This window comes from Nelumbo lutea, chromosome 2 (assembly GCF_056320005.1).
Source record: "Nelumbo lutea isolate HS-2025 chromosome 2, American lotus-T2T, whole genome shotgun sequence".
NCBI classification, from domain to species: domain Eukaryota; kingdom Viridiplantae; phylum Streptophyta; class Magnoliopsida; order Proteales; family Nelumbonaceae; genus Nelumbo; species Nelumbo lutea.
In genome coordinates, this window is record NC_142685.1 from 5,023,807 (window position 1) to 5,034,878 (window position 11,072).

Sequence of the window (11,072 nt, forward strand, 5' to 3'; positions counted from 1 at the left end):
GCCTTGCAGCAGCCAAGAAAGGCGTGATGCATAAAGAGTTCAAATGGCACATGGTCGTCAACCAACCGGCGACCATAACCGAGTTTCTTAAGCTTGCGGACAGGTTTATAGCCACAGAGGAAGAGATCAACCAGAAGGGCGAGGGCGCACCCGAGAAGAGGAAAAGGGAAGGAGAGCCTCCCAGCCAAGGGGACAGTCGAAAGAAAAAATATGCAGCTCTGGGAGCAAAGCCGGGTCAGTTGTTTCGAGCTCTTGTGGCAGACCGAACTGATTACACCCTACTGAACGCAAAGCGGGTCAAAATCCTGATGGTGATCAAGGATGCCCCGTACGTGAAGTGTTCACCCCATATGAGGAGGAATCCCAATGAGAGAAATAAGAATCTGTATTGCAGTTTTCACCGAGATCACGGTCATAGTACTGAAAGTTGTAAAAACCTCCGCGACGAGATAGAGGAGCTCATCCATCGCGGATATTTGAGGAACTTTGTGCAAAATAATAATAATAATAGTAATAAAATAGGTCAGCAAGGGGAGCATGGTAGGGATGCTCCCGAGTCTAGCAGCAGGCTGGCCAAACATCCGTAGAGGGAGCCTCCGGAGGAGAGGCCAGTTCGGGGGACCATCCACATGATAGTGGGAGGTTCGATCGCTGCGGGTTGTACTTCAGCATCAACTCGGACGTCAGTTCATGAGGCCGCCCGGGAAAAACAAAATCCTCCAAAGCGGCCGAGAACAGAGGAGCCAATTTTCTTCACGGAAGACGATGCACGAGGGGTCCACTACCCCACGACAATGCACTTGTAGTAAAGCTAAGAATACACGACTTCGAGGTCAGGTGCGTACTCGTTGACTCGGGCAATTCGGCCGACATCCTCTTCAAAGCTGCGTTCGACCAACTTCAGTTGTAGAGAAGTGACTTGAAGCCCGCAGACACTCCTTTGGTGGGCTTTAGCGGAGAAGAAGTCCGGCCCCTTGGAAAAATAACAGTACCTGTGGAAGTTGGCACATGACCTCGCATAGCCAGATTCAACCACAACTTCCTAGTGGTCGCGACCCCCTCCCCATACAATGCCATAATAGGCCGGTCGATCACCCATGTCTTGCAGGCGGTGGTTTCCACCTATCATTTGTCTATGAAGTTCCCAACATACTTCGGTGTGGGAGTAGTGCGGGGCGACCAGCTCGAGTCCCGCAAGTGCTATGTAGCCGCCCTAAAAAGAAAGACCAAGGTGGCCGATGACCTCAAACTGGAGCAGCCTACGGAGCAAGGCGAAGAGCGAGCCACACCCACGGAAGAAACAGTCGCAGTCCCGACCTCAGAAGCCGACCCAGCTTGGACACTTCAGATCAGTGCTTCCGTCCAGGAACCTCTACGATCCGAACTGGTAAGCTTCTTACTTCAAAATTTGGATATTTTTGCATGGTCCGCGGTAGAGATGCCCGGTATAAACCCCGACCTTATAACTGACAAGCTGAAGATCCTGTAGTTAGGTCCGTTAGACATAAGAAACGCAACCTAGCCTCAGAGCGGTGGAAAGCGGTCGACGAGGAGGTCGAGAAGCTCATCGCAACTAACTTCATAAGAGAAGTCCACTACCCTAGCTGGGTGGCCAACCCCGTCCTGGTAAAGAAGGCCAACGGCAAGTGGCGCATGTGCGCTGACTACATCAACCTGAACCAGGCTTGTCCAAAAGACTGCTTCCCGCTCCCCAGAATTGACCATTTGGTGGATGCGACCTCAGGGCACGAGTTGCTTAAGTTTCTTAGACGCCTATTCGGGCTATAGCCAAATCAAGATGGACCCGGTGGATGAAGAAATGACTGCCTTCATCACGGAGTTCGGTCTATACTGTTACAAGGTTATGCCCTTCGGGTTGAAAAACGCAGGGGCAACCTTCCAAAGACTTGTGAATAAGTTGTGTGCGCCATTAATTGGCAGAAAAATAGAATGCTATGTAGACGACATGGTCGTCAAAACTCAATTTTTACATGAATTAATACAAGATTTGCATTATGTTTTTGAAATTTTGCATAAGTTTAATATGAGACTGAACCCAAACAAGTGTGTATTCGGTGTGACTTCGGGTAAGTTCCTAGGATACATCGTTAACCGGCGCGGCATCGAGGCCAACCCGGATAAGATTAAGGCCATCTTAGATATGAGACCACCCCGAAAGTTGAAGGCGGTTCAGAGATTGAATGGCCGCATAGCCGCCCTGAGCCGCTTCATGTCCAAATAGGTGGACCGATGTCTGCTGTTCTTTAAGGCAATCAAGAGCAAAGGGTTCGAATGGACCCAAGACTGTCAGCTCGTGTTTGACGAGCTCAAGAAATACCTCGCTAGTGTGTCGATCTTAACCCGGCCCGAGGAAGGTGATGTTTTGGAACTGTACCTCTTGGTGAGCGATGAAGTGGTCAGTTCGGTACTAATAAAGGAAGTAGACCGGGTCCAACGACCCATCTATTATGTTAGTAAAATATTGCATGGAGCAGAGACGAGATATTCAGAGATAGAAAAGCTAGCATATGCCTTGGTAATTGCAGCTCGGAAGCTCCGCCCATACTTCCAGGCTCACACTATTATCGTTCTCACCGACAAACATCTGAGGCAAGTCTTACTCAAGCCCGAGGTCTCTAGTCGGTTGACGAAGTGGGCCATTGAGCTCAATGAGTACAACCTCCAGTACAAGCCGCGAACTGCCATTAAGGCCCAAGCCTTAGCATATTTCATCGCTGAGTGCACATTCAGCTCCGAAGTCCCCAAGCCGGTTGAGCATGAGGCTCCCAGCTCGGGTGAGCCCGAAGCTCCCAGGCCAGTCGAGTCCGAGCCCCGTGAGGTAGAAGCCAGTGTGGCATCTCTCCTAATTCGGCCAAGCACGAGTTGGAATGAGGAGCCCTGGATCCTTCACGTAGATGGCTCCTCGAACCAATAGTTCTACACAGTCCAAGTGGCACGAAACTGGAGTACGCACTACGCATCGAGTTCGCGACATCTAACAATGAAGTGGAGTACGAAGCGTTGATAGCTGGACTAGCTCTAGCCAGAGAAGTAAAAGCCAAGCACATCGTTATCTGAAGCGACTCCCAACTCGTGGTCTACCAGGTCACCGACGAGTACGAAGCTCGCGAGCCAACCATGATCGCCTACTTAGCCAAAGTCAGAGAGTCCCTTCTCAACTTCCAGTCACACTTTATCAGGCAAATCCCAAGGTCGGAGAACGCTGAGGCTGACGCCCTGTCCAGATTAGCCAGTGCCAGCGACATCCCCATGAGAACCGTGCACATAGAGGACTTGCCTCGGCCTAGCATTCTCGGGGGGGTAGAGGAGGTCGCTCCCGTCGTTCAAGCAGAGTCGAGCTGGATTAACCCGCTCGCGAGCTTCTTGCTACACGGGACTCTCCCTGCAGATCGCAATGCAACTAGAAGGGTGCAGCGCCAGGTAGCCAAATACGTCATGATAGACGAACGGCTGTACCGGAGATCCTACACGCTCCCCTACCTGCGTTGCTTGTGACTTACCAAAGCCGAGCTCGTACTCCGCGACACTCATGAGGGGTTGTGCAGCGGGCACTTGGGGGGCAGAGCCCTCTTCCAAAAGGCACTCCGACAAGGATATTATTGGCCAACAATGAAGACAGACGCTATTGAGCTCGTTAGAAAATGTGACAAATGCGAGAGACATGCCAATGTTCACCACCAACCCGCCGCCGACCTCAATTATCTCACCAGCCCGTGGCCCTTTGCATAGTGGGGCATCGATCTACTCGGGTCCATTCCCGCCAGCAATGGGTGGGAGGAAGTTCTTAGTAGTAGCAGTGTACTTTACCAAGTGGGTAGAAGCCGAACCCCTTGTGACGATCACAACCCGAAATGTTCAAAACTTCTTTTGGAAGAACATCGTGTGCGCTTCAGATTACCTCGGGTATTGATTTCTGACAAGCAGTTCGAGGACATCAAATTTCAAATATGGTGCCAAGACATCGGAATCCGATAGAATTTTACTTCAGTCGCACACCCTCAAGCAAACGGCCAGGCAGAAGTCACGAATAGAGCCATCCTCCGCGGACTAAAGGTGCGGCTGGACCGAGCTAAAGGATTATGGGCAGATGACTTTTCAACTTCCATAGCCCGCCTCAAATGCCGATCTGATTGAAGGGTCAAGCGCAAATGGCGGAGTTCACATGCCAAAGGAAAACCAGTAAAAAAAAAAAAAAAAAACAACCCATCACCATAGTATGGGTGGCAGCTCGGGCACCAAGCTGACTAGGAGTGAGATCAGCCCACTCGGTGACCTCCCCCGGGTATGCAACCAGCTTGCTCTTCTTCAGGCTACACTGGGGATTCAAGACGGTTTGGCTCCCTTGACCCTCCAAGCTGGACGTTGTCATCTCTACATCACGAGTTGACTCCTCAGAATCCTCAGCGGCAATTTCAACAGGATGAGCCTCGGTAGCAGCCTCTATAGCACAAGCCTCGGCAGCGCTCTCAGCAGCAGGTCCGGTAGGCTTAGCAGAGGGCTCTGCTACCACCTCGGGCCCCTGAGGCACCGTGTCTCCTTTTAGGTTGATGACAGGTGGAGTGCCTTGGAGCTCGGGCTTCGAAGCTGAAGCCTGTGGAGGTTGAGTCTCGACTGAGGCTTGGGGAGACTCAACGCGTGCCTTCTTGGCTACACGCTTCTTCCTCTTCATCTGGCAGAAGAGTCTTTGGTTGTCAATCTTCTCTGCCTCCATGGGACCTGCAGTGAATTTCAACATTAGCAATCCCAAAGTAAACATACATACAAAAAGATGAAGTAAAGCAAAAGCTACCCGAGCTCAAGCCGGCTTGGACAAGCTTCTCTTCGGATGTGAAGTCTTTATAATTTAACCCGAGCTGAGCTAGCATCTGGAGTGCCTTCTTGGACTTCCCATCTAAGATGACACCAGAGTCTTGAACAGCCACCCTCCAGTCAGTAGGGAAGAGCCACCTTGTGCTGCTCCGAACTATAAAGTAGTCCCACTTCCAGGCCGGGACTTTACTTGGGAGTTTGTGCATGAGCTTGAAACCCAGGTGGGGAGACAGGTAGTAAGACCGCCTGTGCCCGGGGAGAGTGCCCGAAGCACTCTTCTTTATGGCCAAAATGGTGCTAAGAATGTCCAGGTCGATAGGGAGAGATCAGTCAAAGCAAAGAGAAATGGTCCTAACTATATTTCGTATGGAATTCGGGTGAAGTTGGTCCAAAGTAATGTTGAAGTGCACTAGCACCTCGGTAATCAAACGGTGGAGAGGGAGTCGGAGTCTGACCACCAACTGTTCCCTGAAAACCACGATCTCATTAGGACCGTGCTCCCATGGGAAGTTTCCGGTAGGGAGACTGTATGAGTACTCCCTAGGAAGGTGGAACCTCTATTTGAGGTCCTGGAGCCTCTCTGAGGTCATGGTGGAAGGGCCGAACTGGTCTGGCACCCAACCTCGGTTGGAGGTAGACGCCAGATTACCCGAAGCCACCCGCACATTGGGTGGCGGAGTAGCCGAAGAGCCACCCTGGGCTGAGGTACCCACCCCAGGCTCATCGGCTAGGCTACCTATGCTAGACGACATGACAGGCAAAAAGGGAAGAAACGAACTGGAAGGGAAAAGAAAGCTCGGGAGAACTCACCAAAGGAATGCGACTAGACTGGGAGAATGGGACGAACTGGAAGACACAAGCTAAGAGACCTCTAGCACGAGCTCAAACACCGACGACTAAAGCTTTGTAGCGAAGAAATGGCCAAGGGTCCCCCCTACTTATAGCCACAACTGCGGGCTCCTCAAGGCGAAAACAATTAAGCACGTTTTTGACATCCGCGAAGTCCAAATCGCGTGAGGTCCACGCGTAAACTGGACGCGACTCGGGTCTCTCTTGATCAAATCGGGCACTAGACCGGTCCAGTTGGACGGAGCGCGCAACGGAGTGGCATAAGTACCAACGCCAACCACCCGGCGCGTCATGACCTCCCCGCGCTGGGTCATCGCCGCCAGCGCAGGGAGTGGGGGGCAATTGATGGAGGGTGATTTCTCCCGACCTCGCAGCACGGGTACACGTGGGCGTGACCTTGCTCAAATAATGACTTAGCATGACAGTGCAACGGATGCAACCACAACTCGGAGGGAAGGTCCCACCGAGTTCAGCTCGGCAACTGGGCGGACAAACTACTCGCCGGGAGCCACCTTACCTGCACCTCCTCCCCACGGTTAAGGCACTTCAGGGCGCCCTTACCTCTCTTAAGGCCCGAGCTCCTCCCAATGGACCTCGAGCCACTCCCAGACAGGAATGCACCGATCCATCTCTGGACGCACTGAGGTATAGACACCTCGGGTCAGCCAGCTCGGCATAGCTTGCCACAGGCAGCTCGCCGATTACGGGATAGTCCAGCACAAGGTAACCACGGAGGGGTGGTACGGTGTACTCGACAAATCTGGGACTGCCGCCATGTCCCTCGCCAGGGAGGGTCGTGGCTGCCTATTTTGGACCCGGGCGTAGGATCTCATCATGGGTTGATCCACAGGGAAAACTCCTAGCCTTCCCTTGCCCTTCCCTTTGCGTGCTGTCCCTATTGTGGCGAACTAGGGGGTGATTTGTCCAAGAGATCACCCTAACTCTCCTAAGCTCTTTCTTGATCGAAAATTCAATGCCTTTATTCCAATTCCAAGCTCCTTTAAATAGGAGATTACAAGAGGGTTTCCTTATTGTATTCGGCTAGGATAGTCTATCTCTTATCGAAACTCAAACTCCTACTTCTAATGGTAATTAACTTCCTATTTCTACTAGTAACACAACTCCTACTAGGAACAGGGGATAGGTAGATGGGATAAAGGATACGGTAAGGGATAAGGGATAAGGTAAGCTGGCGGTGAGTTGGCTAGAGTGGCAAGGTAAGCGGGCCCCTGATGAGCTATCGTGTGGGCCCCCTTAAGTGCTGCTGCCCTTCGCTATGCTGTCGGCTGTGGTGGTTAGGCTCGCCTACGAGTGTGTCTACTGCTTCTGTGTCTACAACACTGCCACCTTTAGAGGGTATCGTACACCTGACAGGCATGGACCCAGCAGTAACAACCCCACACATGCCGCCTCATCCCTGCTTGTAACGGCTATGGCAGGCTGACAGTGGCGGTTGTACCTGCCCTGTCAGAGGCCAGTAGGCCCGATGAAATGGAATTCTGTTATGAGGAGCCTATTATCAAAAAACGGGTATCTTGAAATCTCTTGTGCTACCTCACTCTTAGTTTTTATCTACTCTTTGCTTCTTACTCAGAATACAGACTTAATCATCGGAGCGTTTCCGTTGGACAAACCCCCCGGGGATTCTTCTTCTTCCTCATCTCAGATACTTCTTAGGAAGCCACGCGAGTGCCAGATAGGAGTGATCGGATTGCACACCATCAATATTGAACAAAACCAGGGTTCAAAATACCGATATTCCTGATAGGAAAATTTTACATATCGAGAGTTTGTCTCAATTAAAAATACTTTAATGTTGTTTTAGTGTACCAAGGACCATGAAAAATGAAATGTATCGTATGATACACTGATATGTATTTGATACTTTGATCCTTCAACAGAATAGAAGAATAGAATGGTGAGAAAGAATTCACATAACCCACCCCGTACGCAGTATAATTGGCATAAGGCTTATTCCAAAAATAAGATTACTTTATTTGGTGAGGAAGGACTCAAAGAATTATAATATCAATCTAAAAGTGGTAATCAATCAATTGATTATTTATCAAATTCACTTGGAGAGTGCTGATTGGTCGCCCTTTGGATATCATATCTTCTGGCAGCATAGATTTTTTCAAATATTAAATTAGTGAGAAAAAACTCTCGGCAATCTACGTTGTTGCAGATGATATCATATGGCGCTTCAGAGAGGGGCATAATGGGCTGAATAATACAAATAAATAAATAAATAAATAAATAAATAAAATATATATATATATATATAATATCCAGTAGCTGAGATGGTCACTCGGCCCCTTTGTGTATGGATGCATGGTATCAAATGAGAAGACTTTGACTGTTGGGAATGATTTTGGACAATGATGCATCAATCCATTCAATCCCCTGTTTATCTTTTTGGCCAAAAGAAAATGGAGGGCAGTTATTTTTTTATCACATAAGGAATCCCCACGAACATTTCCAACAGCCAAAGTTTTTTTTGGGATCAAATCCAAGTAACTGCAGTTTTCTGTGATAACGTCATGAATCTTAGGTGCACCTTGCTCTAACCAGACCCTCCTTTCCTACCCGAAAAAAAAAAGAATGATTCCATAATTTTTTTTTTTGGGGTAAAATGACCTAAAGAACATGAAATTGCATTTGGCATTTCTAATTTTAAGCTCAGTTTATAAAGAGTGTAAATACGAATATATACCGTCTAAATATATACAAAATGATACAAAATATAAAGTTTTACACTTTACACATTTGTATTTCTACTCCTTCAAACTGAACTTAAAGAGTTATTTACTTTTTGCAGTTAAAGATTCATTATTCACAGGGGCATTTTAACTGCAAGAAGAAAATTAAAAAAAAAACTTAAAATAAGAAATGCCAAAGCCATAAACAAGTAAAAATGTAAGAATATATTGTGCATAAAACATGAAAAAAATTAGTTGTAGGGTTGCGAAAGCATAGAATTTGAAGGGGTGAACATCGATGGTGAATTTGTTAAGTTCATCAACACACAGCTGTCCCCTCTCTCTCTAACCACCCACAACATTAATGACCCTGTCCATTCCACTGCCATGTTCAATGGATCAACCGATCAAGGACCGAAAAAACCGGGAACCGGTCACCTTCGTTTTTTTCCAAAACTGTTTTTTCTCTCAAAACCATTGATTTTGGTCAGTAAACCGCATAACCAGCCAGTTAATCATTTGAACGGTTTTGACCATTTTTCAATTTTTTTAAATTTTTGTTAGAATAGGCCAGCCGTTTGGGTCGAACGATCGGACCGTTCAAACCGGTACCGATTCGTTTTTAAAAACCATGGTTCAATCGACTTACCTACTACATGAATTGAGAAACAGCAAACCGAGAGAGAGAAGGTATTCAGGTAAGTAGGTAACGACATTCAAAGAACTCATCAAAGCCCCTTCCTATAAGCTATAATGGTTACGCAATCTAAACCAAACCATCTTAATGAGGCTTGCATCAGCTGAGATCATCTCTGACGACGGAAATGCTTATACAGCATTATTAATTGTATTTAGTTACACGGCAATCTGTATTTCTCGTTCAAAATTCAAGCACGTGGCTGCCCTCCCGTCCTCTCAAAAAAGAGTGAACAAATTTTACGTCAAAATCAAAAATAAACATGGTGGCTACCTTCCAACGACTGTTGTTGCTGGTGGTAGCTAGCTTCTAACAAGTAAAAATGGTAAAGCCACGTCCCGAAGCTATTAAAACTAAAAGACCATACATACAATTGAAACCGGATTTATATTTTATGGGAAGGTTTTGGTTCGACTGATCGATGGCACCTCGGCTCTTGTTGTTAACAAACCAATTACCTCTAGTCTTGTTCTCAAGCCTTCTCTTCTCTCTCCATCTCTTCATTCAACCATGGCAATGCAGAGCCACCATGCACATGACCAGACCCACCACTCTTACCGGCTTGAGCGTCCAAGGCTTCGTCTACCCTCCGTTCGTGAAACCACCTGGTTCTTCCAACACTCTCTTCCTTGGAGGGGCAGGTAGTTTAATATATTAATTTGCTCTGATAAAGAAACAAACTCTTTTATTCTCTCACTAAGTAGTACTCTGAGTTCATCTTCATCATGTCCCTCCTCCACTCGCATATCCCACTTTGTTGTTAAGTTATAACTAACCTTAATTAGTTATGTAGGTGTGAGGGGAATGATCATAAACGGCACATTTGTGAAGTTCACCGTCACCGGCATCTACTTGGGAAAAGAAGCCGTTCCCTTTCTCTCCGTCAAGTGGAAAGGGAAACCAGCCAACAAGTTACTAAGCTCAGTCAAGTTTTTCCAGGATATCGCTACAGGTATGTATCGGGTCCGGGTTCGAGGGGTGGCTACCTTTAATTGGTGTAATTGTTTCGATCGGTTCCCATTTTTTGATGGAAAATAAATCCATCTCACGACAGGGCCATTTGACAAGTTCACAAGGGTGGCTCTGATTGTGACGCTGAGCGGCCAAGAATTCGTTAGGAAGGTGGCGGAGAACTGCGTCAATATAATGAAGGCCAATGGAAAATATGGTCCAAAAGAGGAGGCTGCAGTACACAAGTTCAAGGAGGCCTTCAAGGGACGAAATTGTCCTTCGGGATCATCCATTCTCATAACACACACCGCCTCAGGAGCTGTCACGGTATCTGCTTTGATTTGATTTATTTTATTGAGCTTAATTGATAGAGATTGTTTTTTCCTTTTTGATATAAATTGAAAGCTTGTGTTAAATTTGTCATTTGTGGGTGTGGAGGTGGCGTTCTCGAATTGGAGCTTCATACCAGTGAAGGGAGCGGCAGTGATCAAGAACAAGGCCCTCGGGGAAGCCTACCTGTTATCCGTAATCGGCCGACATGGGGTGTCGCCTGCCACGAAGCGATCCTTGGCTCGGCGGCTACCGAACATGTTGAGAAGCTAATTAGGATGCTCCATTGATGCCACTGCCATCGTATTATTGTTATTATTATTATTGAAATAAAAAATCGAAGGATGGAAATTGAAAAGCTTCAGATTACTATATCTATGTATTCCTATTCCATTTCTTTCTTCCTCTTCCTTATCTGTGTGTTTGCGAGTATGTTATAAATTTACCTTCAGAACCACTGTGATTAGTCATAGCTCTTTTCAAACTTGGAATTGGTGAGTGCTAACCATCCGATTGAGACCATTAGTTGGTAAAATTAAGAAAAAAATTGTTTTGATTTGAATGGATTTTTTGTTTTTTAATTTCCAATTATTTTGGTTTTTTTATTTTTTACTCTAAAGAGCTTCACAATAATGGGGTCATTCATCCCAAACCTAGGTGCAAGCAGAATTTAATCTCAAGCCTCCGATAACCAGAAGAGACCTTACCAACAAGTC

General features: G+C 47.2%; 1 protein-coding gene across 1 annotated transcript; it reads left to right on the forward strand.

The window, feature by feature from the left end:
• The first annotated feature begins 9,356 nt into the window (after positions 1–9,356).
• LOC148868222 (chalcone--flavanone isomerase-like) lies at positions 9,357–10,813 on the forward strand. The gene is made up of 4 exons (XM_088968224.1): positions 9,357–9,716; positions 9,869–10,027; positions 10,130–10,353; positions 10,465–10,813. Exons 1-4 carry the CDS (start codon positions 9,497–9,499, stop codon positions 10,627–10,629), a joined length of 768 nt encoding a protein of 255 aa, XP_088824350.1. The 5' UTR covers positions 9,357–9,496; the 3' UTR covers positions 10,630–10,813.
• The last annotated feature ends 259 nt before the right edge of the window (positions 10,814–11,072 follow it).